Source organism: Bos taurus, chromosome 1 (assembly GCF_002263795.3).
Source record: "Bos taurus isolate L1 Dominette 01449 registration number 42190680 breed Hereford chromosome 1, ARS-UCD2.0, whole genome shotgun sequence".
In the NCBI taxonomy this organism is placed as follows: domain Eukaryota; kingdom Metazoa; phylum Chordata; class Mammalia; order Artiodactyla; family Bovidae; genus Bos; species Bos taurus.
Window position 1 is genome coordinate 43123697 of NC_037328.1, and position 27589 is coordinate 43151285.

Sequence of the window (27589 nt, forward strand, 5' to 3'; positions counted from 1 at the left end):
CGTGAACTTGGGCAAACTCTGGGATATGGTGAGGGACACGGAGGCCTGGTGTGCTGCAGTCCATGGAGTCACAAAGAGTTGGACATGACTGGGAGACTGAACAACAAGGTCATCTGGTTCAAAACTGGGAAAGGAGTATGTCAAGGCTATGTATTGTCACCCTGCTTATTTAACCTGTACGCAGAGTACATCATGCAAAACGCTGGGTTGGATGAATCACAAGCTGGAATCAAGATTAACGGGAGAAATATCAACAACCTCAGATATGCAGAGGTTCACCCTTATGGCAGAAAGTGAAAAGGAACTAAAGAGCTTCTTGATGAACATGAAATAGGAGAGTAAAAAATCTGGCTTAAAACTCAATGTTCAAAAAACTATTAAGATGATGGCAAGGCATCTGATCCCATCACTTCATGGCAAATAGATGGGGAAACAATGGAAACAGTGGCAGATTTTATTTCTTGAGCTCCAAAATTACTGTGAACAGTGACTGCAGCCACAAAATTAAAAGATGCTTGCTCCTTGGAAGAAAAGTTATGACAAAACTAAACAGCATGACCTATAATCTTTGAACCACTTTCGTACCTCATGTTTTTATCCAGCACTCTTATTGTAATATGTACTAGTCTGTGAACAATGTCAAATAAAAAAGAACGAACAGGTAGTGTGGTGGAGCTGAGCTAGTGTATTATACACTAGTTGTAAAAATAAAAATGAAGTGAGCTATATTTTGTTCATTTAAAATGGTGTTTTGAATTTCATATGCAGAAAACGTTTTGTTACATTGCAGATTTTAATGTATTTAATAAATACAACATGCAAAAAAAAAAAAAAAACTAAACAGCGTATTAAAAAGCAGAAACATCACTTTCCTGACAAAGGTTCAATAGTCAAAGCTATGGTTTTCCAGTAGTCATGTATGGATGTTGAGAGTTGGACCATAAAGAAGGCTGAGCGCCGAAGAGTTGATGTTTTTGAATTGTGGTGCTAGAGAAAATTCTTGAGAGTCCCTTGGAGATCAAGAATCAAGGAGATCAAACCAGTCAATCATAAAGGAAATCAACCCTGACTATTCATTGGAAGGACTGATGCTGAACCTGAAGCTCCAATACTTTGACCACTTGATGTGAAGAGCGAACTCATTGGAAAAGACCCTGATGTTGGGAAAGTTTGAGGGCAGAAGGAGAAGGGGACAAGCAGAGCATGAGATGGTTGGGAAGCATTGCCAACTCAGCAAACACAAGTTTGAGCAAACTCCGGGAGACAATGAAGGACAGGGAAGCCTGGCATGTTGCAGACCTTGGGGTCGCAAAGAGTTAGAAATGACTGAGCGACTCAACAACAGTAAAGGTCATCTGGGAAGTTGGTTTTTTCCCCCACTCCTTAACCTCCTCCTGGCCATGAGGGTGACGATAGCAACAACTGCTGATATTTACTGGGTGGGAAGCTCCAGACCTGCATCTCCTTTACTCCATATCATCATAACCCAAAGAAAGAGCGAGCCTGAAGATTCAGGAAGGGAGAAGATAATCCATAACACCAGGCCTCTGAGAAGTAGGATGGATGGGAAATGGATGAGTATGCAGGTTCCAGAAAAAGGTTCCATTGAAGTGCCCTTCAAATGGCTTCTACTTTGTGAAGTGGAAGATGTAACTGAGAGTGAGTGAGGATCTCTAGGTCAAGGGTTTGAAAAATACAGAGAATGTTTTTAACAACTACTGTTGGGAACAGACAGAAGAACTAACCAGGGAAACAGAAAGACCACCAGCTGGTACTGAGGGAGGACCCTGATGTTAGAGCAGCACAAATCTGACCATGACGTGATTTTCACCAGCATCACTCTTACACTGGATGTAAAAATGGAGAAAGGAGAAGGGCATACAACAGAAATCATGACTCAGGATAGAAAGGACTAAGACATTAGAAAAGTATAAGTGCTTTATCCCTAAAATGTGTGAAACTGTAGAGAAAATAGGCTAAGATGGATACTGTTTGACTTAATCAGAGGTATTATTAATACAATATATGCTTAGGTTCAAAAAATAATAAATTCTATACAGTACTATTTCAAAGAAAAGGAGACAGGAGGTCTTCAATCAAAAATGCTCTTTGATTAGTATGCTCTTTGTTAGTCTTTTAAAGATTACATGGACCCTAGTTCCAGAATAAAATGCTTTAAGAACAATTTTAGACCTAAGATTTTAAAATTCTATAATCAGATTTTAAGATGAGCAACACTTAAAAATGACTATTCTTCCATATGGTATGTGGTCTGGGATTCCACCCAAACGCATGGTTTCTGTAAATTGAAGGTCTTTGTGGGATGCTGAAATTTCTTGTCTCTGTCAACTCTTGCTTCTTTCTAAAGTGGACAAAATAAATGTTGCCCGCAATTTCAATAATCAGAGTGTTGCCTCAAGTTCTCAGCCACTACCCCCTACCCATGACCATGTACCCCCAGAGGAATTTAGGATGGAGAAAATTGGAATACCGACTCTAAACAGTTAAGATACATATTAATGAGTAATTTCAGTGAGCTCAGACTCTTGCATCTTCCCCTACATAGAAAAGCATTAAAACCGTTAACTTTAGATGTCTTGTTTTTTTATCTTTTTTTCCCCAGCAAAAATTCCTATATATCCCAGCTCCTCCTTTATGTATTTAGAACAGTTTCATAGAACTACCTGAATGGCTGTATCCCAGACTACAGTCCTCAGTAAGAACCTGCATAAAACACAATTCTCAACTTTTAGCTTGTAAGTTGTTTTTTTTTTTTTTTTCAATCAACACTAGCCTTTCCTGCAGCATGAGAAAGACACAGGTCTCTTTGGGAATACTTCAGAAGATACGAAGGAAACTGATGTGGAAAGTTGTAGAAAGCTATCTGAATCCAGACAAATTTTCAGAAAATTAGAATGATTAAAATTGTATTAAGTTACTCTGAATGAATGCTTTCTCTTCTCTGCACTGTCCCGAAAATTAGGGTGCTTTTTATCTGTCAACACTGAAATCAATTCCTTAATGGCATTGATGTGATGTTTTTGTTCCTGAACTCAACTGAAATTTTGTTTTCAACTAGTAAAATCAAACACTAGTATGCTTATATATTTTAACATTTTATATAACAATAATAAGCAACAAGCTTGAAAGTAAATTGGAAAACAGTATTTGTCATCTTAAAAAGTAACTATAAGCATTTAAAAAAAGAGACCAAATTTTTAAAATAAATGTTAACAGTATCTTTTATTTTTTTTTTTAAAAAAGTATATTAATTTTCACCAAACCTTTTGTTATTTTTCTTCTTCCCTTTTTGCTACCAAATCCCTATCTAACAAATTAATATACAATCAGAAAAAAGTTTGCTTCTTGCTATGGTTTTAGTTATTTTTAGAAAAATTTTCTTTGTAAGGCTGAGGCTCCATGTATTTATAGATATAGAAGGGAAAAAAAATCACAAAATGAATTTTATGATTCCTTTATCATCTAAAGTTAATTATTTTAGATGATAACTTTATCATCTAATTAATGATTGTAATGCTTTTCTATGTAGGGAAAGATGCAAGAGTCTGAGCTCACTGAAATTATTCATTAATATGTATCTTAACTGTTTAGTGGAGAAGGCAATGGCACCTCACTCCAGTACTCTTGCCTAGAAAATCCCATGGATGGAGGAGCCTGGTAGGCTGCAGTCCATGGGGTCGCTAAGAGTTGGACACGACTGAGCGACTTCACTTTCACTTTTCACTTTCAGGCAATGGAGAAGGAAATGGCAACCCACTCCAGTGTTTTTGCATGGAGAATCCCAGGGACGGGGAAGCCTGGTGGGCTGCTGTCTATGGGGTCGCACAGAGTCAGACACGACTGAGGTGACGCAGCAGCAGTAACTGTTTAGAGTCAGTATTCCGTTTTTCTCCATCCTAAATTCCTCTCAGGGTACATGGTCATGGGTGGGGGTAGTGGCTGAGAACCTGAGGCTGAGAACCTAGAATACAGCAGCCAGCTCTAAATATTTAAAGAATCATTTTACATTGTAACAGATAAAAGAACTTAACAATGCAGCCAGTTTTTTCTATAAGGTATGGAGTTGAACTTTTTGCAATACTTAAAAAACAAGGGGGAAAAAACTTTGAGGGTTTAAAAGCTGGAGATGTTCCTGAAAACTTGTTAAAAACAAACAAATTCACTCCTATAAACAGGTGTTAATTTTCGGTCTGCATACCTTTGGTCACACTTGGAGTTACGGTAGTGTTTTTGATTTCAGGAGCGGCAGTTGTCTGCTCTGTCTGTGTAGGAAATTCATTGCTACTTCGAGGTTGTAGTGGTTGAGTAAATTTGGGGGCACGACCTTGAAAAAAATTTTAAAACTCTTTATTCTTTTATCTATACCAACTTGATTAAAACAGTTACTTTATAATGCTTTTAACATATTTATGGAAAATTATACCACAAAACTAGGGAATACTGAATGCTCACTTTTAAAGGAGGCATACCTTTGGCTATTTTTGGAGGGGTTGTAGTATTTCTGAGGTCATTGCTGCTCCGAGGAGGCGGAGGTTGAGTAAGTTTTGGAGGACGACCTTGAAAAATGGTTTAGAAAAGTTTCTACATTTTGCTTATAAAAATCATTGTTAAAAAATAGTAATTTTAAATGTCTTTAACATTTCCCACAGTACTTAGTTTTGCACAGTAACTTTAAATCTCAGAGAAAAATGTCAGAATGATAAATGTACTCTGCAGTAAATGCACAAATATACTTTGATTTCTGAGTTTTTTAAAAAATTAAATTGTCTGAAAAGAATCTTCTTAGGAAGGAGAATATCAGATGATATTGAAAGGATAGAGAACATTGAAAGGATAAAGCTATAAAAATGTTGTCACAATATATATGCTTACTACTCATTCAACTCATTTAATAAATATTTATGGAGGGCGTACTATGTGTCAGGCACTATGGTAGTTTGGGGGGATATAACAGTAAACAAAGTATTAAAATATTATATAATTTTGGTGGAAGTTATTCCTACTTTTAATTTATTCAAAGTAAAATGTACTTAGGCTAAGATGAGTGTTACAATCATCAGTGCTTAAATGATAGAAATATTCTACTACATGAGACCTGATTATAAATGATTAAGGTTGAGACTACATTTGGAAATCCAACTCTTTTCTTTGTCTCATCAGTGATGCTCTTTCTTCTTCCACCTGTAACTTTAGAAACCAGTTTGATATCTAATATGATAGTTAATAGGGATAACTATTTCTTTTTAAAAATCCCTTTAAGAAGATATGATAACTACAGGATAAGCACATTATTATTAGTTTCTCAGAGAACAGCGAAGTCATTTTTAATTAATGCAATGAAAACAAGATGCCTTAAACATATTGTTGAATTACCTTTAGGAATAAATTGACATCCAAGCAGTTCCATTTTCATGGCAATTTTCTGCTGCCATTGGGTAGGATTCACTCTAATAAAACGTGCAATAATTGGTGGCAAAAAGTTATTACGCACATCCTGGTGATAATCTTTGTTTCCTTGAAATATCTTTAAAAAACAACAAAAAAAATTGGTACTTTACATCAACAGAGGCCAGGGCTAAACTGCTCCACTGAAACATGTTTTTGAGTTTTGCTCTGGGCCTTAAATGAGCTCTGCAAAGTATGACAAGAAGCATTAATTTGTATGAAAATAAATCATAATTTGGAAAAACTATTAAGAAGCTGCACATTCTTCATAAAAATGTCATAAAAGGAAATACTGAATATAAAAATCATTTTAAATGACTTAAAAACATAACAAAAGTTCTAACTTGGCAATTTGAGGAGAAGGTTTTAGTTGTAGTGCACAATATATTGTATTAATAATTCCTGTGGAATCATCAGCTATTTAAATAAATTTATTTTTAAAGTAAAGAATAATTGAACATTTGAGGTCTTAGAGGAAATGCTTTACTGTATACTTTTCATAATTTTTCTCTCAATAAATTGACTGAAAGTGAACACACTAGTAAACACATAAGGAATATATATCTCCACCTACTGGAGAAACTGTATAAGCACAGTTCCCATTTCTCTGCCAGCGGAGAGTGGGAAAACCTCACAGACAAAGGATACCGGGTTGAGTTCTTAGAACTATACTGTCTCAGAAAGATGAGAACTAAAGCTGCTCAGATCTTGCCTAACAACACAAAAATGTAAGCCTTGAAAAGATCACGATTTCCAAGTAACCTAACTGCATCCCAGAATAGCTATGTGTGCTACAGCAGAAAAGCAGGTCAGAACTGATAAACCAGACCACTTCCTCATTTTACAGGTAAGAACTCTGATCCTATAGGCAGTGGTTTAGTTGCTAATTCGTGTCCAGCTCTTTGCCACCCCATGGACTGTAGCCAACCAGGTTCCTCTGTCCATGGGCTTTCCCAGGCAAGAATACTGGAGTAGGTTGCCATTTCCTACTACAGGGATCTTCCCAACCCAGGAACTGTACAGATGTATCCTGCGTCTCTTGCATTGGCAGGTGGATTCTTTACCACTGAGCCATGTGGGAAGTCCCAACCTAGAACTCTAAACCCAGTGAAATTATCTTTCAAAAAAGAAGTCAAAAATATTTTTTCAGAACTTTGTTAAGACGTTTTTAAAATATAAGCATTGATAATACTTATGATTATAAAAATTATTTCACAAGTATAACAAATATTACTATACAAATAAATATGGATGTGTTAATAGTAAAAAGTTGTCAAGTTTGGGGGCATTAAGCAGAAATAAGTTACATACAGAGACAATATTGTTATTTGCTTCAAGGGGTGGAGGCTCACTAAAGGTGAAGTTCATGTAACATCAAGTAGAAGAGAAGGGGGAAGGCCTTGAATAACAGCTGAAGAGTTTAGATCCAGATGAAAGACTAAAAGGAACCCCTGGAGTTTTTTGAACAGAGATAAGTGGCAAGTGAAAATGTCAGCATACCATATATATGACAGAGAACTGGCAGTATCGTAAAATCAAAACAAAACTCATGAGGAGTTTCATTGAAAAAATGTGCTCGTAATTCAATTCCAGATGAGAGGCAGTCACCTTCCCTGGGGACAGGGACCCCTTGCGGTAGGTGGATCAAGACCGGGAGCCCTGGTGAAAGAAACTGACCTCCAGTTGAGAGCCACCTCTGCTGTTCTCTCTCTACCCCTTAGCATCTGTTCTGGCACACAACAGAACTGCCATTTTTGGCTAACTAAAAAATAAGATGAGGAAATTCTCTAGGTAGGAAAAAAATAGTTGTTTTTTTTACAACAAATGTTGGTAAGATCTTGAAATGATCTTTCTATAATTTCGTATAATTTAATGCCCTTCTGCCTTATCCTCTGCACCCCCCTCACCTTGCCTAGAGAGTAGAAATCTAGGAACAAATTAGGATCTCCACATTCTGTGGATTGATAAGAAAAGTTTTTTAAAGATAAGAAATTAATTAATTGTAATAAATAATAAATTATTTAAACAATGTAATTAATACTGGAAAAAGAAATCAAGAAAGTACTTACCCTTATAATCATCAAAAAGGACCCAGAAGCCCTGAGAATGTCCTAACCATGTTAGAAGGGTAAGGCTAATAATTGTGCTATGCTTAGTCACTCAATCGTGTCCAACTCTTTGTGACCCTATGGACTATAGCCCTCCATTCTCCAGGCAAGATTACTGAGGGGATTCTTATGCCCTCCTCCAGGGGATCTTCCCAACCCAGGGATCAAACTCAGGTCTTCCACATTGCAGGTGGATTCTTGACCAGCTGAGCCACCAGGGGAAGCCCAGTAACCAACACTACCTAAAATAACCAGGAGAGGGCAGAGTAAGACCAAACGATATTTAATTGTTAGTATCACAAAGGAAGAGCTTCTGTGGCTTATTGCAAAGGCCACACCTACCCATCACCCTCTTCTGAAAATGCTCTTTCGAAATACTTTAGTGATCATTTTACCTTATCCTGGTCCACACCAGGCTCTCTGTACACAGTCCACCTCTGCCCATCAGCACTGTATAGAATCTTGTAGGCTGACACGTAGTAATTGTGCTCCACCATGGTGGAGCCAGTAGTCACAATGCCTAGAACAGGAAGGTCATTCATTAGAGCTCACAGTCTGATCCTTGAAGTTTGTTCATCACTGAAGCATTAACACCTAAAATGTACTGTTCAAACAGTTCTGTCTGTGGCACAGGACCATACCTAAGGGCAAGGTTTCATCCTGATAGGAACTACTCCTTGGCTTTGTTCCCTTGGAGGGACAGGAAGAATTATGACCACATATAAGGAAAGGACTATTGTATTTTGGCAGCCTGTATTCATGTCACTGCAAAATACTGCTCACTTACTGAAAAAGAATGACTTCCTGGGAATGAATAAAGATTATTGGCATTATTTTTAGTACCAAAGCAAAATAAATTTTAACAAGCAATCCTAACCAAATATTCTGACCATTTGTTCAGTTCAGTTCAATTCAGTTCAGTCGCTCAGTTGTGTCCGACTCTTTAAGTTGCTGTAAATAATTAAATTTATACTCGGCACGTGGGATATTATCTGTAGCACTTAAAATGGACTCATTGAACACAAACTTCTCTTAATGACTGTTGTTGCTGTTTAGTCACCAAGTCGTGTCTGACTCTTTGTGACCCCACGATTGTAGCCCTGCAGGCTCCTCTGTCCATGGGATTCTCTAGGCAAGAACACTGAAGTGGGTTGCCATTCCCTTCTCCACTTAATGACTGTAGGAGATGGTTATTTCAGATGCCTCAAGATCCCTTTACTCTAACACTACCCTAAAAAAAAAACTTACTACAACAAAAAGAAAAACTAATAAGAATCAAGTACCAACTCCTCTCCTTTGCAATGTTTTATAAAACCTTCTTTGGTCATATTAATACCAGTAAAAGGAATTCTTTGGGTGTTCTTTGGAAGGAATGATGATAAAGCTGAAACTCCAGGACTTTGGCTACCTCATGCGAAGAGCTGACTCATTGGAAAAGACTCTGATGCTGGGAGGGATTAGGGGCAGGAGGAGAAGGGGACACCAGAGGATGAGATGGCTGGATGGCATCACTGACTCGATGGACATGAGTCTGAGTGAACTCCGGGAGTTGGTGATGGACAGGGAGGCCTGGCGTGCTGCGATTCCTGGGGTCGCAAAGAGTCGGACATGACTGAGCGACTGAACTGACTGACTGACTGAAACTAAACCTGGTGGTGGTGGTTTAGTCGCTAAGTTGTGTGTGACTCTTGTGACCCCATGGACTGTAGCCTGCTAGGCTCCTCTGTCTGTGGCATTCTCCAGGCAAGAACAGTGGAGTGGGTGGCCATTTCCCTCTCCAGAATTAAACTTAAAATCATATAATTAAATTTGCAGTGACCAAATTTTCCATGAAATTCTTACATGTCACCAGGTTTTCAAATGAAATCAGCATTATAAATTGTCTAGAAAATTCTGTCTCTTTTACCTGTGATCTTCTTTTCCTTATTCAGATCTACTTGCAACCACTGATATTCATCAGTGGCAAAAGCAGCCCAAGGAGGTCCAGGTTTTTTCAGCCTGGCCTTTTCAGGTTTCCAGCTGTTCTCTTGTCCTGTGTGGTCCGTCCACTCCAACACAGATGATGCTGTTATTTGAGCATCAGCGATCACGCCAGATTCCATGCCTAGTGTTCCATAACAACCTGAAACAAAGAAGAAAGTAATTCGGTTTCCAGACATAAATTCAAAAAGCTATAAATACTTATTCATTGGAAACTCTGAATTGTACCTTTAATTAACATTCACTATGCTGACAATAGCCTATACTAGAGGATTTCAAAAGCAGGCAAATGCTTCTTGGGTCTGTCTTTGTGTTTCATCAGAGAACATACAGATGTATTTATTCACAGCAATGCATGTGAGTGTGCTCGGTCACATCCGATTCTTTGCTACTCCATGGACTGTAGCCCACCAGGCTCCTCTGTCCATGGAATTCTCTAGGTAAGAATACTGGAGTGGGTTGCTATTTCCTCCTCCGGAGGTTCTTCCTGACCCAGGGATCGAACCTGCATCTCCTGTATCTCCTGCATTGGCAGGCATATTATTTATCACTGAGCCACCTGAGAAGCCCATTCACAGCAATAACCACTAGTTACTGGTGACACCTTACCCTCTCCCTGGGACACTTTCCTCAGTGGGCAACAGGCTCCCCTACTCAGATGTCACCTTCTCCATGAGGCCTGCCCCAACCCACTTCAAACTTCCAACCAGTCCCTCCTGCACTGCCTGTCCTCTCTCCTTGCCTTATTTCCTACATCTTCTATAATGTTATAGACAGTACATTATAAACATTCATTTACTTATCCACTGTTCATTGTCCATATCTCACTACCAGAATGTAAATTCTGCTCACTTTTGTTTCACTAGCACCAGAAGAGTGTCTGGTGACAAATGAAAAAAGGCACTTAATATTTTCTGTTGATTAATTACTTCAGACATATTAAAAAAAATCCCTTTTTCTTAGGAAACTTCCATGGTCACTTGATCATTTCTCTATTAATATAAAACCTCCAGTTTATTCTATTCATTAAATTATTATCTATTTTATCCTAAAGGAAATCAACCCTGAACATTCATTGGAAGGACTGATGCTGAAGCTCCAATAATATGGCCACCTGATGCGAAGAAATCGACTCACTGGAAAAGACCCTGATGCAGGAGATAGAAGGCAGGAGGAGAAGTGAGTGACAGAGGATGGGATGGTTGGATGGCACCCCCAACTCAATGGACATGAGTTTGAGCAATCTGTGGGAGATGGTGAAGGTCAGGCAAACCTGGTGTGCGCCAGTCCATGGGGTCACAAAGAGTTGGGCACGACTGAGTGACTGAACAACAGCTACAATCTATTTTCTCTCCTAGAGTTACTTGTGGTAACTAAATGAGGAAGTGCAAAAAAAAAAAAACCCAAAAAAAACAAAAAACCCAATACAACAAAAAACAAAACCTAGAAATTGGCAAAATGCCTGACATACAGTGTTCAAAAAAAAAAAAGGCTATTATACAAATCATAATAGTTATGAAGTCCATGAGAGGCTTACCACTTGTCTTAAATGTAAAAAGACTTGTAGATAAGTGTCCCCTGAAAGAGAAAAAGGTTTTTTGGTGACATTCATATACAACACATTACTTGCTCATATTTGTCTTAGCAAAACTTTCTTGTTTTTATTTTACTAAGAATCATCTATGGCTATATATTAGTCAACTGCTATTGTTCCTAGCAAAAAAGAAGTCACATTTCTAATTAAGCAGAACAACTACTGAAATCAGCATAAATAATTTTGTCTTCAAGTATCTAGTGCCTAGTTTCATACATGATTATGCAAGTGTATCCATGCAACCTTTAATAAATACTTATTCTATTTCTTTCTCATATTAACATAGGAGATTAACACATTCCTAAAATGTTTCTACAGAAATTGCTTTTTGGGACTATAAAACAAAAGGTGACCTTCTCAGAGAAAGAGGCTCAAGTTTCCAGGGGCAAACAAGAAAAGCTGGCTACTAAGAAGAGACTGCATTTGTTACAGGAAATCAATGTTTCAGTGCTACAAGGTAGCACTGCATTTGGGTTTTGTAACTGGCAGGAAGGTGCTTGGGGAGAGCACATGGGTGGACAAGTGATTAGTTCACCACATGGCAGGTCCAGGGGTCCTGAGGAACTTGCAGGGATAAAACCATCCAAATCAGCAGTGTATATGTCTGCCTTCAGCACAACATTCAAACCATTACAAGTGGATGTGACTTGTCCTTCATTAAAAAAAAAAAAATGAAAGAACTCATGAAAAAAAAAATTCTTTCTAAAAGTAGAACAGAGGAAAGGAATGAAACAACTTGCATAAAATTATCCAGAAGAAACCAGAAGAGAAAAGGTAGCTGACTCCATCTATATCGTGGATGGACCAATGACAGTCCAGGTGTCGCCCGCTTTGTGTGGTCAGACAGCTTAGAATGGTTTTTACATGGTTAAAAAGTTGTCAACAAAACGAAAAAGAGTAAGCGACAGAGACGCTGGCTTTCTACAGTAAAACTCTCCACTGTCCGGAGTGTGGAGCTCTGGACTTCTGAAGGAAACTGGCCCAGGACCTACAGAGAAGCTGGTTTCAATTACACTGCAGGATCGGGCGTGTCTGAGATGTAAGGTTTAGGGACAGATCACCCATACTATGTTTCTATTCAGTGTTTCAACTCCTCCCACTTTTGATACCTAGTTTAGGTTTTGTGAAACAGTAGATCATAAATACAATGAAAACACATTCCTACAAAATTCTCTCGGGATGGCAGGGATTCATAATAGTACTATCTCTGATTTATGTCAAAATTTGACTTCTATTCAGTGTATTTCAAATATCTTAATCCACCTTGGGCCACACAGGCATAAGGAACAGAGTAGTTATGCCTTCTCATCTTTAAAATGAAGTAAAGATTTGGCAGTAAACTTCTAGGCTCATTCTGGGCTCTTTCTACGCTTAGAAAGAAACAAATTACTCCCCCAAGTGATTACCACCCTCTCAGCTGGAGAACAAGCCAAGAGAGCACAACCTTGGCTGTGCGCGTCAGTGCACTCAGACGCGGATATAGCCGTGAGTCCTTATCACACAAACGTTATTTCATGAACACCATCACCAGCAATACCGCTCAGGCCTCATTTGGCCCTAGCCCGCCCCATGCAGCACGTTTATTATAAACAGCACAGGTACTTACACCACGGACGTTACGTTGTTAGCCAGGGAGCTTTCATAGTATGGGATGCCCTTGCTAATTACGACACTGATCTGGCCACCCAAAGTGTTTGACACGACGCCTGCATGCACACCGGCCATGCACAACGGGGAGGACTTCAGGAAGGAAAGGAACAAGATGGGTTCCACATTTTCTTTTGATAATTCATAAACAAGACAGTTACGCTGCCTCTAGAAATCATTTAATCTGGGCAGTTTTCTTAATAAACATGGGGTAGATGACTGGTAATATAACACAGAATAGATTTTTAGCAGAAGAAAAAGAACAAACATTACGTATTACTACAAAGAAGTAATTGTCAGAAAATAAAAGTCACGATAAACAACAGTTACACATCTGTCTACGAGAAGTTGTGGCATCACTTTAACTTAAGTCTACAGCCGACTTACATCTCTATATCCATGAGGGACGGCTCCTGATATCTCAGCAAAGGGGAGCAGGCAACCAGCTGGGCAGTACTTGCTGTGAAATACAAACAAGTTAAATGGTACACGCTGCTGTACTTTCTGGGGAAAAAGACCAAAAAATAACACTTACCATTTTTTAGTTCACTGTAAACACCATAATCTCACCAGCCTGAGAGAACCACCACTTCTAAAAGGTCCTTAAGACTTTCTTCCATCCATCTACACACGTCTTCACCCACATATATACAAAAATCACCTCATATTCTACATGTTGATTTTATTATTTTATTTCATAATGAATGGCAGACATATTTCTACTGTAAAAGCAATTCACAATACTTAGTAGCTACATAATACTTGATTTTGTGGATGAACTGTAATTTGATTCACCCCATCCTCTACTGATTAAATTAAGGTGATTTAAAATGGCATTCATTCACTTACTCACTCATCCACCCACACACTCCACACGTTTACATGTATGTCTGTAACTCTGTCTATTAAGTGCTGGGCTGTGCAAGGGGTGGGGTTCACGAAGGTCAACCAGACAAATGGTGGCGGTCCTCCCTGGGTTTACATGCCCAGGTAGGAGAAGTATTAGGTATTGAGCCAATACTTCATGAAATCAAAGAATGAGATTACGTTTCTGCTGTAAAGAAAAGGTAGTCTGTGAAATAATCAGGACTCTAACTTCACAAAAGTACGATGAACATCTGGCAAACCTGCTATGCGCCAAGCAGCATTCTGAGTTACACTCAGGTCATCCACGTAAAGACCCTACGTGGGGTGCTAGGTACCATCATTGTCCTCATTTTACGGATGAAGAGGCTGAGGAGCTGTGTTTCCACGTCACACAGCAGTGCCGAGGCAGCTGGGCTCGTTTCTGTGTTCACATGTGGGGCTCTGCAACTGCCTCAGCCAGGGGATGGGGCTCTGAGGAAGCGGAGCCTCAGCAGGGAGCCAGAGACCACCACCGCAAGACAGCAGGGACATGCGCCTCAACCAGAAGGGACAGCCTCTCCCTGGGGCAAGGTGGCTCACGTGGGTCTGGACCAAGGACAAGCCACGCAGGCCGAGCGCGGTGAGAAAGGTGCGGCTGGTCTGAAATAAGCCTGGAACAGGAGCCAGGGATCAGATCACACAGAAGCTGGGGGGTCTGTGGTGAGAAGACTTGGGGGTACATTTCTAAAAGAAGTCATTAAAGGATTTTGATGGTGTCTACACATAACCTGATTCATTGTGTTTTATTTTGCCTTTTTTTTAAGTTCTTCTGGCTCCTGGAAAGAAAAGAGACTGTAAGGACCATGAGTGGAGGATAAGACACTGTTAGGTAGTCCACGCAAGAGAGGATGGCAGTGTGCACTTGGGTGGTGAAGATGGAGCTGGTGCAGGGTGGGGTTCAAGACAGCTGACCCTCTGGCAGGGCTGCGTGACACACACTGACACCAGGATTACCTCTGCTGACCAGGATCCCCCTGGAGGGCTGAGGAGTACCCCCAGCTCACACAGAGAGAATCATTCTTGAAGACAAAATGAAACCATTCTTGAAGATAAAATGAAGTTTCTTTGGGAAGTAGTAGCAAGTTGGGGGAAGTAAGTGAGATGGGTCTTTGAAGATAAGAATGAATTTACTAAGCAGCAAAGAGTAAAGTGGTTCCAGACAAAAGTTCGGAGAGCTCAGAGCAGTATAAATAATCCAGAGACGTTTCAATGTAAGACTAGAAAAATGGCCTACAGACTATTTGCAAAGGACCCTGAGAACCAGGCTAAGGAACAGTGATGGTGTTTTGTCATAGTAAGTTTTGAAATAATATTTCAAAGCAGAGGAGTGATAGAACACAGACTTTAGAAAACATCTTGGCAGAATGTGAATGGCAGAAAAAAGCCAGCAAAGGTTAGAAATGGGAAACCAATTATGAGTTCATCCTAGTCCAGGCAAGAGTCAAGGGCGTAATGCAGGGAAATGATAGTAAAAATGCCACCGGGGTGAGAACAGTGAGGAATTCTCTAACAGCCTCAATTGTCTTCCTAACTCTTTTTGAGTAAAAATAAATAGCTCTTCTATCTTTCCAAGGAGTTTTTACTAGATTTTGAAGAGTGACTAGTTCTACTTTTAAAGTATATCCAAATTATATTTCCACTGTGGAGAAGATTTAAATGCTACAGGTAAAGCAAAATTTAAACATGGCAATTGAGTGGCTTTAAATAAGCTCTGATTTATTGATGTTTTAGAACAATGGTTATGAGTCATACAACATACATTATAATCAAGTGCGTAAGATGAGGATAAAGTAGATGAACAGTAACATTTAAGAAAAAAAAGTCACAAATACAGTCATACCTGAACTCAGGTTCCAAAAATTTGGATGCAGTGTCTAAACAAGTAATTAGATCTAGAAAAACAAACAAACAAAAAAATGATTCAATAAAATTAGGTTTACTCTTGCAGAAATACCAACTGTTTTTCCAAATCCAAATCATGTTGTTTTAAACTTCAAAATCTTAACAGGTTGTACTTTTAATTTTTTTTAAAGTTTTTGTTAATTACGACTTATTTCTGATTTTAAGTATCCTGATTTCTGGGGCTATGTCTGCTGCTGCTAAGTACCAGTACTAAATACTGCCACATCACCTCATACAATCACATACCATACACATGGATGGTACACAGAAAAAGTGTAATTTATAGCCCTGAAGTAGCTTCTATAATATACAGCTCATGAAACAAAAAATGTTTGTTATTACAAGACTAAAAATGATTCTTTGCTGATTACACATAAGGAAAACAGTAACAAAAGAGAGGTGAAAAAAAAAAAAAAAGAGAGAGAGGTGAGTTAGTTCCATGGCTCTAAACAATTGCTATTCAAAATCTGGTCCTTGGGTAGACCAGCAGCAGCAGCAGCATCTGCTGGGGTGTTACTAGGAATTCATATTCTTGAACACCATCCACAGCTACAGAATCTCTGGGAGTGGGGCCCCAAAATTTGTTTTAACAAGTCCTGCAGGTAATTCTAAAGCACACTCTGCACAAGATGAAGCATAAAAGTTTTAACATTTTCTATCTCAAAATCAAATCTGTGTAAAAGCTAACCTTGTCCAATTAAGAACTGAGTCACATGCTGTGTATGAGAGGCTTCTGGTCCAAACACTTCAGTGGTTTCCTTCTGCTCTTAAGACAGACGGCAAAATTCTCAACATGGCCCACAAGGTCCCACCTCAAGGGACAACATCTCAAGGTCTGGTTTTGTCCCCATCTTGCCTTCTTGCCATATGAGCCTTCTTTCTGTGCCACGGTGCTCTCTTGGCCAGGAAGGCTTTCCTACTATCCCTTTACCTGGCTGACCCTCTCTAGAGCTCAGCTCAACCATCACATCCTCTCAGAAGCTGTTACTGATCTTTTCAAGTCCAACTGTGATAGCATATAGTAGGCACTTACAAGGTTTTCTGGTTTAATGAATGGATGACTATATATATTCTCACAGTCTTATGTAAGAATGGTCTGTTGCAATTCTAGAGTTAGAAGCAACATCATCTTATGTCTAGAGACTGAGGCTGTTGGTCTCTATCTTGGTATCATCAGCAGCTATCAGAGCATACAGTTTTAAGAGGAGACTTTCTACCAACATTTACTGAATAAATGGAAAAATAAAAGTTTGATTGCTAGCATGTTTGGCTAAGTCCAATCATAGACTAACCCACAGGAGGAAAACCTAGAAGGTCGTAAGCCAATCAAAAAGGTGAGACTTCACATACAATATAAATGATGAGGCCACCCAAAACACTGACAGAAGTAACACTTCACATGCTTCCTAGCACAACGAAGGGACACAGATATCTGTTAAATCAGTAGAAAGCACAAAATAACTAAGTATTCTTTTTTACAATTCTGAAGGAAAATTATGTATTTATTATCCAACTGATATGTGTCTTGAAAGAACTAGAGCGTAATAACTGTTAAACTAACAGGAAAGTAGTATTTTGAGAGCGAGTACATGGATTAATATTTACATACCACAGGTACTTGAATGACAATTAAGGTAAATCTGTGTTTAAGGAGTTTGAGGGGATACATGCCTGGTTAGAGTTTCATGACCACCTGGTTGACTGACTGGGAAAAGCAGACAAACTGAATTACCTGTACTTTATAGCTATTCAAGGCAATCTTTACACAGCCTCAATAAGAAATTATTTTCCATTTTCCTGCTCCGCCAAAAGACTTTCCAACTTCTAAGATTAGAAAGTGAACTTCTAAGATTAATAGCCCGGGATGAAAAGGTAGCTGTGTGGTCCAGCATGGTATTCAAGCCACAAGAGGACTGCCAGCTGGCCCTATTACCTTCAGGCCACATGCCAGAACGCTAGTCTACTATGGATATACTTGATCAGAGCTGGGCTTTATTATAGTAAAAGTCCACGCAGTGCTGAAAGTCCAGATTATGCTCGAATGAATGTAACTCATGTGACCTTGCTCCCAAATGCCCTGGGGGCTCAAAAGCGCTCCTAGGAGGAAAACATGAATTCAAAACAGAAGGCTTTATAAGGAGAGTTACGAAGACAACAGACAGAGAAAGGAAGTCATGATTTAGAGATTTTGACCTTTACAACTCCACAAAGGCAAAGGAAATAGCAATTAAGCAGAGAACTGAGAAGTTTTAAAATGTGTTTTTTAGAAAGCATTTCCCAAGTAAATAGCCTTCCAGAAAAAATCACTATTACTCTAAGGCTCCTAGTTAATAAGTACACAGCCTGGGCAAGATGAATACAGCTCAAAGAAAACCATCTGACTCAGGAAAGACTTCACATAGCAATGTAGGAAGTTATCGTAATGAATGGAACAGAACTGAGGGTCCAGAAATAAATCTTCAAATTTACAGTCAATTGATTCCAACAAGGATGCCAAGACAACTTAATGGGGGCAAAAATAGTCTTAAACAAATGGTGCTAGGACAACTGGAATATCCACATGCAGAAGAAGGAAACCAAACCCCTATCTCAGACCATACACAGAAGTTAACTCAAGGTGGAGTCAAATTCAAGACTTCAAACTATAAAACACTTAGAAGGAGATATGGGTATAGATCTTGACTTTGCCTTAAGCAATGGATTCTTAAGACATGACACCAAAAGCATAAGCAAATAAACTGATTTCCTGATTTCACCAAAATCTGAAACTGTTACACTTCAAAGAATGCTATCCTGAAAGAGAAAAATAAGTCAAAGAATAACACAAAATATTTGTAAATCATGTATCTGGTAAGAATCTAGTATTTAGAATACACAAGGAATTGTTACAACTAGACATTAAAAAGAAATCTCAATTTTAAAAGGATCAAAGGATCTGAATAGTCATTTTTCCAATGAAGATATACCAAAAGGCCAATAAGCACCTGAAAAGACATTCAACATGATTAGCTATCAGGGATATAAAAATAAAAATCACAGTAAGGTCTGATTCTGATAAATAGGTACATATATACTCAGAGAGGTGGTTGATGGATGTGAGGTTTGAGACAGAGTCAAAGATAACTTGAAGGCTTCTGATCTGTGCTAATTAAAAGTATGCATTCCAAGTACAGCATATGGGCAGTGGGTTTTCCCGGTGGCCAAGTGGTAAAAGAATCCACCTGCCAGTGCCAGAGATACAAGAAGACGAGGGTTCCATCCCTGGGTTGGGAAGATCCCTGGAGGAGGAAATGACAACCCACTCCAGTATTCTTGCCTGGAGAATCCCATAAACAGAGGAGACTGGCAGGCTACACTCCATGGGGTCAAAAGAGACCGACATGACTGAGCACACATGCACAATTAGTCCCTCAGTATTATCCAACTCTTCGCGAGCCCACACACTGCAGCACACCAGGCTTCCCTGGCTATCACCAACTTCTGAAGCTTGCTCAAACTCATGTCCATTGAGTCGGTGATGCCATCCAACCATCTCATCCTCTGTCCTCTCCTTCTCCTCCTGCCTTCAATCTTTCCTAGCATCAGGGTCTTTTCTAGTGAGTCAGTTCTTCACATCAGGTGGCCAAAGTACTGGAGCTTCAGCTTCAGCATCAGTCCTTCCAATGAATATTCAGAACTGATTTCCTTTAGGATTGACTGGTTTGATCCTTGCAGTCCAAGGGACTCGCAAGTCGTCTTCAACACCACAGTTCAAAAGTATCAATTAAAAAAAAAGTATCAATTCTTTGGTGCTCAGCTTTCTATATGGTCCAACTCTCACATCCATACATGACTACTGGGAAAACCATAGCTTTAACTAGATGGTCCTTTGTCAGCAAAGTAATGTCTCTTCTTTTTAATATGCTATTTCAGTTGGTCATAGCTTTTCTTCCAAGGAGCAAGTGTCTTAATTTCATGGCTGCAGTCACCATCTGCAGTGATTTTGGAGCCCCAAAAATAAAATCTACCACTGTTTCCACATCTATTTGCCATAAAGTGATGGGACTGGATGTCATGATCTTTGTTTTTTGAATGTTGAGTTTTAAGCCAGCTTTTTCACTCTCCTTTTTCACTTTCATCAAGAGGTGCTTTAGTGACTCTTTGCTTTCTGGCATAAGGGTGGTGTCATCTGCATTTCTGAGGTTATTGATATTTCTCCTGGCAATCTTGATTCCAAATTGTGCTTCATCCAGCCTGGCATTTTGCATGATGTACTCTGCATATGTTAAATAAGCAGGATGATAATATACAGCCTTGATGTACTCCTTTTTCAACTTGGAACCAGCCTATTGTTCCCTGTCTGGTTCTGACTGTTGCTTCTTGATCTGCATACAGATTTCTCAGGAGGCAGGTAAGGTGGTCTGGTATTCCCAACTCTTTAAGAATTTTCCACAGTTTGTTGTGGAAGTCAAAGGCTTTGGCGTATCAAGCAGAAGCAGATATATTTCTGGAATTCTCTTGCTTTTTCTATAATCCAACGGATGTTGGCAATTGGATCTCTGATTCCTCTGCCTTTTCTAAATCCAGCTTGAATATGTGGAAGTTCTCAGTTCATGTAGTGTTTTGATGTCTAGCTTGGAGAATTTTGAGTATTACTTTGCTAGCGTGTGAGATGAGTACAGTTGTGCAGTAGTTTGAACATTCTTTGGCATTGTTTTTCTTTGGGAGTGGAATGAAAACTGACCTTTTCCAGTCCTGTGGCCACTGCTGAGTTTTGAGTGCAGCACTTTCACAGCATCATCTCTGAGAACTTGAAATAGCTCAGTTGGAATTCCATCACCTCCTCTAGCTTTGTTTGTAGTGATGCTTCCTAAGGCCTACTTGACTTCACATTGCAGCATGTCTGGCTCTGGGTGAGTGATCACACCATCATGGCTACCTGGGTCATGAAGATCTTTTTTGTATAGTTCCTCTGTGTATTCTTGAGACCTCTTCTTAATATTTTCTGCTTCTATTAAGTCCATACCATTTCTGTCCTTTATTGTGCCCATCTTTGCATGAAATGTTCCCTTGTTATCTCTAATTTTCTTGAAGAGATCTCTAGTCTTTCCCATTCTATTGTTTTCCTCTATTTCTTTGCATTGTTCACTGAGGAAGGCTTTCTTATCTCTCCTTGCTATTCTTTGGAACTCTGCATTCAGATGGGTATATCTTTCCTTTTCCCCACTGCCTTTCACCTCTCTTCTTTTCTCAGCTATTTCTAAGGCCTCCTCAGACAACCATTTCGCCTTTTTGCATTTCTTCCTCTTGGGAATGGTCTTAATCATTGCCTCCTATACAATGTCACGAACCTCCGTCAATAGTTCTTCAGGCACTCTATCAGATCTAATCCCAATCTATTTGTCACTTTCACTGTATAGTCATAAGGGATTTGATTTAGGTCATACCTGAATGGTCTAGTGGTTTTCCCTACTTTCTTCAATTTAAGTCTGAATTTGGCAATAAGGAGTTCATGATCTGAGCCAGTCAGCTCCTGGTCTTGTTTTTGCTGACTGTATAGAGCTTCTCCATCTTTGGCTGCAAACAATATAATCAATCTGATTTTGGTATTGACCTTCTGGTGATGTCCATGTGTAGAGTCGTCTCTGGTATTGTTGGACGAGCATGTTGGACATGACCAATATGTTCTTCTGACAAAACTCTGTTAGCCTCTGCCTGCTTCATTTTGTACTCCAAGGCCAAACATGACTGTTACTCCAGCTATCTCTTGTGTCCATGGGGTCACAGAGAGTCAGACACGACTGAGTACACACACATAACAGTTAGGCAAAGATAACTGCAAGAAGAAGCACCAATAAAGCACTCATTGTCAGCTCAATTATGCTGGGTCCACTTTAACATGTCTGGTAACACCAGAAAATCAGTAGTTTGTTCACAGTGAACAGCAGTATATAATTCACTCTGTTCACTAAGAGCTTCTGCATGGGAAATTTTTTTGGTAATTTTAATCCTTAATAAATACAAAAGAATATTTATAACATACACATTACTACACAAAACACCAAATATATGGCGTACTTCATCTTGGTGCTCTGGACAACAGAGTAGCAGCAGTAGCAAGGAGCATGCCACAGGGGTTCTTCCAAAGCCCATAGCACCCAATCCCTCTTTTCTTGCACAGCCCAAAGGACAGGTGGTATCCACAGGGCAGAGTCTACACTGGTCTTAGCAGCAGTGTCTACCCCGAAGTGAGTGTGATCATAATGTCTACACGAAGAGCTGCTGTAACATCTGCCTTCCTTAACCTCAGAAGGCTTCATAGAGGAGGAAAGGGTCAGTGGGGTTTTGCAGGGAGGATAATGTGATTGCGAGGAAGAGCATGAGAAAATTAAAAAAAAATTAAAAGGTGAGCCAATATTCAATAACAGGATGACAGATTCAGGGTTTTCTTAACGAAAACATCAACATCAGATTTTCTAAGACAGCTCTGACTTAGCAATATCACTATGAGCCATAATTGATATCTTATGCATAGGCCTTTCTTTAAATTACAATTAAAAATTTTTCCAATACATAATAACTGAATAGGCTTGGGAGCTTCATAATTATTTCATGAAATAATTTTTAAAAATGACATCTAATGCTAATCCACATAAAATACTATGAAAATATGATAAATATTTTATAAGTTCACATACAATAAAAAGTATCAGCATATTGGTTACTAACTTAGAAATATTTTTGATTGACAGCACTGGTTATTCCTGAGACTACAGACTGTGAAAGAGATTTAGATTTTCCTCCAATTAATACTGTTATGATCTTGAATATATTGAAAATGACTCGCAGCAGTGTTAGTATCTATCACAAGAGTATAACACAAACTATATTAGCTGCAGGGTGTAAGTTTTGTTCACTTGATGCCATTTACTCCTGAGGGAAGTGATGCTTGAGTGCCTGTATTTATTCTAACTCAAGAAAGCATGGAGTAGGAAATGGCAACTCACTCCAGTATTCTTGCCTGGGAAATCTCAGGGACAGAGGAGCCTGGCGGGCTGTAGTCCATGGGGTCACAAAGAGTCGGACATGACTGACTAACACTTCCACTTTTCTTTCAACAAAGCATAAAGCACTATAACTAATTATATTTATTTACCAGAAGTAAGAAAATACATGAAGCAAGACAATGTAGACCTACAGATTCTCCTCCTTTATTTGCTTGAAATTCTTTTAACTAACAAACTCCCCAGAGCCTGAAGGGACATGACACCATGCTTTCCTAATTCTCTCTGTCAGCAACCTTGCACTGTAAGTGTACAGATAGTCCCTCCATTCAAGAGCTAGCGGACTAGGGACAGGTTCATCTTTCTACTTGATTCTCATGTCAGTATTATTGCGTGACCCTGGGCATAATTCCTTGTTTCCACAATAGGAACCTGGCACTGATTTGTACCATCTGCAATGTAGTGTCAGGGAAATTTACATATATAATAAAATGTAATTTATCGTGATTGAGAGTCTAACATTAGCAAACCAACATTTACTAAGTGGGAGATAACTTCTGTAGTATTTTACATGGAATCTCCTTTTACATACTGAGAGTAGAGTAAGTCTTATGTTTCTCCTAGAAAGATTATTAATACATCACCATCTATGGAAGCTGAGTCCACAACAGGAGCTCAGGGGAAATTTTCTCAGATGGAAATATTAAAAAAAAAATTTTTTTTTAAACAGACAATGTAGGATGGCTCAGTTGCCTAAGCAGTAAGTGATACAGTTGAATAGACCACAGACTACTTATGGATAAATCAAATCCTCTTCACACCTAAATGCCTATATACTAAAAAATGAATTATAAGACATGTTAAAATGACATAAGACATTGTATATTAAATATAAAAGACATTTAAAAATATTAAAAATTATAAGACATCTTTTGTAATCTAGTATCGAGGACACGCATAGTATCTAGTGAGAGTTGCAGTGAATGAATTTGTCCCCTGGATGGCACAAGTCAGCACAAATATATATGCAGCCCCTTCAAAGCACTTCTAACTTACTAAAAAGAAAAAAAACAAAAACAAAACCCAAACCACATAGAAAACACTTAAAATCATTAAGGTGCTCTTCAGGTTATCTGTCAGCTTGAAATAAACTTTATCTCACAAAGATAAACTGCCTCTTTGGGTTATATCATCTTAACAAACTAATTCTGTTTATAAATGCTCTTTCTCTGCAAAACTGGTAAAACTATTCATCAGCACCTTAGTTCTACAAATTGACAACAAAATACAGATATTTTTCTGCATGTATACAAACACCATACATACTGATTTGTGTACAAGGACAAATTTTAAAATATGCATGTCAACTGAGACTTCATTAATAAAATCTTACTGAATAGCTTAAAAGTTTTAAACTGCTTGCCAGATACAACAGAAACTAGGTACACAACAGAAAAACTAAAAACAGAAACGTAGCTAACATAGTACTCAAAACAGAAAGGATCCTATAAAATTACTGTACAATTAAGGTAGCAAACAAGGAATTCATGCTCTATTTTCAAAACCAAAAACATCCCAAGCAGGAAAAAAAACAACCAGTTACAGAAATCTGGACTCTATTAGAAAGGAGCTCTCTATTCTGCCCCTATGTTTCATTTATAAGTTAATATAATCTGATGGAAGATGGAAGAAATGGAAAATATCTGCCAAAAAAATGTGGTTAAAGAATGTAGCAATTAAAACTTTTTATACTATTGTTGTTAATTCTAAAAATAATCTAACATATAGCAACAATAACCCTGTCAAGTGGGAATATTTGCCAGGCTCAGCTGTTCCCAAGTCTTATGCACACTGTCATCAGATTCGAAGGTGTTGGCAGACAATGAATAAACAAGTGTTTATGAATTCCACTTAGGGAACAGGTTAATATATCTTCATTGGATTACTTTATTTCACATGAAATTTTAAACTAGTTCCTGTTTCTTTCTAAAAAAAAGAAAAAGGCAAACTTTGACCACTATAAAACTCTGGATTGATGAAATCTGAAGTAATAAGCTTTAAAATTACTTTTCAAGTGATAATTCACATTTTAAAAAAGGAATATCAGACTATCACTTTTCAGCTGGCCATGTACACACAGAGAGTCACACACACAGACAACTAATTGATGGCACATGACAAACAGAGGCTGCCTTAAAAGACCTGAAGCTACTGATGCAAATGTAGACATGTCTTCTGAGCTCATTATTCAGTAACTAAAATTACCTAAAAAATTATTGCCCAGAGTCATCCTAGAAATGTTGAGCTTTACTTAGAAACTGGCTAATGTTGAACAGATTCAAAACCAGGAATTGAGAGCACTCATCTATAAAATTTATTTTATTTTCAAGTCCCATGGTAAATGTTGTTTTTTACATTTACATTTTAGGATAAAAATGTCAGCATCATTTATCATTCTGAATTAAAAGACCTAAGTGCATCTGGACCTGTGCAAGGCTGGCTGTGCCTCTCTTGGTAAGACCAGCAGTAACAAGGAGTTTCGCTCTACAGAACTTCTAACCCCAGGATACCTCAGAATCCATGAATATCTTCAACTGTCAGAAAAGGAAAAAGTGTTAGTTGCTCAGTCGTGTCCGACTCTTTGCAACCCCATGGACTGTAGCCTGCCAGGCTCCTCTGTCCATGGAATTCTCCAGGTCAGAATACTGGAGTGAGTTGCCATTTCCTTCTCCAGGGGATTTTATAGACTCAGGGATTGAACCCGGGTCTCCTGCATTGCAGGCAGATTCTTTACTGCCTGAGCGACCAGGGAGTCCCTTCAATTGTCAGATAAAAATTTCAATTTCAGAAAGTCTAGTTCCATCCCTGGGTTGGGAAGATCCCCTGGAGGAGGAAATGGCAACCCACTCCAGTATTCTTGCTTGGAGAATCCCATGGACAAAGGAGCCTGGCGGACTACAGTTCATAGGGTCGCAAAGAGTTGGACACTACTGAAGTGACTTAACACACACACCAAGTCAGAGTAGAACTACCAATCTTCTAATTATCACTGAAGTGCTGATTCATATATTTTTCTGTCTTTCTATGTTACCCAGTGGAAACAGGGAAACTTCCTTTCATTGGTAGATAAAATCATTTACAGGTGAAAATTAAAAGTGGTAACTGGTAATGGGAAAGATTGGAAACTTCTGCTCAAAGATCTTAAAAATAACAAAGAGGAATAAGACCATAAATTACAAAAATTAGACTCTGAAGGGAAGAGGACACCAGGTACAGAGCCCAAGACACCACAGCAACTCAGCGCCTCACCCAAGAGGCTTCTTTGTGTCCAAAGCCTCTTACTTCAACATGAATTTGTGCAGACCGAATACTAACTCTTTGAAATGTTTCCCTGGAAAAGACACGCCTGTTCAAGTCTTTAAGAAGAATTAAATTGGAATCTGGCCTAATTCTGGAGCTACTTTTATAACATGCATTGTATACACGCACGCTAAGTCACTTCCTTCTTGTCTGACTCTTTGTGATCCCATGGACCATAGCCTGCCAGGCTCCTCTGTCCATGGGATTCTCCAGGCAAGAATACTGGAGTGGGTTGCCATGCCCTCCTCCAGGAGATCTTCCCAAACAAGATCTTAATTTGATCATCTCTGATCCAGGTTCCTCTGAATAGCCTTTTAACTGGCCTCCTTACAATTATTTTCCCCTCTCTTTGGCCCATTCTTTACAGATCTAGGAATTGCAAAAACATAAATCCAGTTACATCACTCCTCTGCTCTAATAGCTTCCATGCAATTTTTTTTTTTTTTTTTGATAAAACTCTAACCCTTACATCTTCCACAAGGTCCTGAATAATGTGACTGACTTTCTACTCATTCACTTCACCTCAGCTGTGCTGGCTGTTTCTCCAGTTCCCTCAAAGTTCCTGGCCTGTGCATCTGCTATTCTCTTCCTTGTAGTGTTCTTCCTTGTTTGTCTGGAACCTCCAATTAATCCTTTGATTCTGGGCTCAGGAGTGGTTTCTTGAAGAGAGCTTTAATCTTCATCTATCTCCTACTACCCGTACCCCTATGGCCTCTTATTGTTTGAATGTTTCCTTCATCACGCTTATTTTAACTGCAATTAAGCAACCACGTGTTTAATGCCTTTTTCCAACCCTTTACTGCAAGTCCTATGAAGGTGTGATTGCCTCTGTCTCATTTACTGCTGTCTTCCCAGTGCCAGGAATATGGCAGGAAATAAGGTACTAAAGGGAATATAATTTTGCAATGGGCTCCTGTAAGAAGTAACGAAAACTAGTCTATCTCACACAAAATCATGCTATCAACAACACATCACACTATAACATTAACAAGTCTTTGAGACACTTTAACACATGAGGAAGCCAGTGAAGCAAGGTTTTCACCACTTTTGCATTCCCAAATACTCTCAACCTTCACCTAGGTTATGAAGCTGGGCACATGTGATGTTCCTTGAAAATATTCATGGAATTCAGTGTGGCAGCTAGGTTTCCTGGATGGTAACAAACTGAGACTCTAAACCAAAGCCAACCAGCCTTCAAATGAACAAGTCATTACAAGAAATTATGCCTGAAAGGCCACCCAAGAAGAAGTAATATGAGATTCAACCAGTGCCCTCTTGAATCTAGCCAATTCACTTCAAATAAAACAAATGCTTGATGGATGGGCAAGAGCACACAAAAAACATTAAGAAAAAGTCCAAGAGCGAGCTGTGAAATAAGGAATTCCCAAGATGATTATGACTTTGGACAGTGTTACTATAAAGAAGTTCCAGATTATGGTGGATATTTCAAAAAATCTTTGGAGCCTAAGATTCATCTAAAATAGTGACACAGCTATTTGAAGCTTAGCACAGACAGTGCTTCTGGTATCTGAGATGACTATTAAGTTCTTAAGAAACTCTAGTGTAGGACATTCAGGTCTCTGTGGATCAAAAGCTCTGTAATTTAAATATCCAATGTAAGAAACTTTTTTTTTTTTTAAAGA

At 38.8% G+C, this 27589-nt stretch overlaps 1 protein-coding gene across 1 annotated transcript in view; it reads right to left on the reverse strand.

Moving 5' to 3' along the window:
- DCBLD2 (discoidin, CUB and LCCL domain containing 2) overlaps window positions 1-27589 on the reverse strand; it is an 82714-nt gene that overhangs the window by 11613 nt on the left and 43512 nt on the right. The window contains exons 4-12 of the mRNA NM_001205911.3: window positions 15542-15593; window positions 13183-13255; window positions 12755-12888; window positions 11092-11132; window positions 9481-9696; window positions 7970-8094; window positions 5395-5545; window positions 4491-4577; window positions 4220-4345 (exon numbers count right to left, since the gene is read on the reverse strand). Coding sequence (NP_001192840.3) covers window positions 4220-4345; window positions 4491-4577; window positions 5395-5545; window positions 7970-8094; window positions 9481-9696; window positions 11092-11132; window positions 12755-12888; window positions 13183-13255; window positions 15542-15593 — 1005 coding nt within the window. The remainder of the gene's footprint in view (window positions 1-4219; window positions 4346-4490; window positions 4578-5394; window positions 5546-7969; window positions 8095-9480; window positions 9697-11091; window positions 11133-12754; window positions 12889-13182; window positions 13256-15541; window positions 15594-27589) is intronic.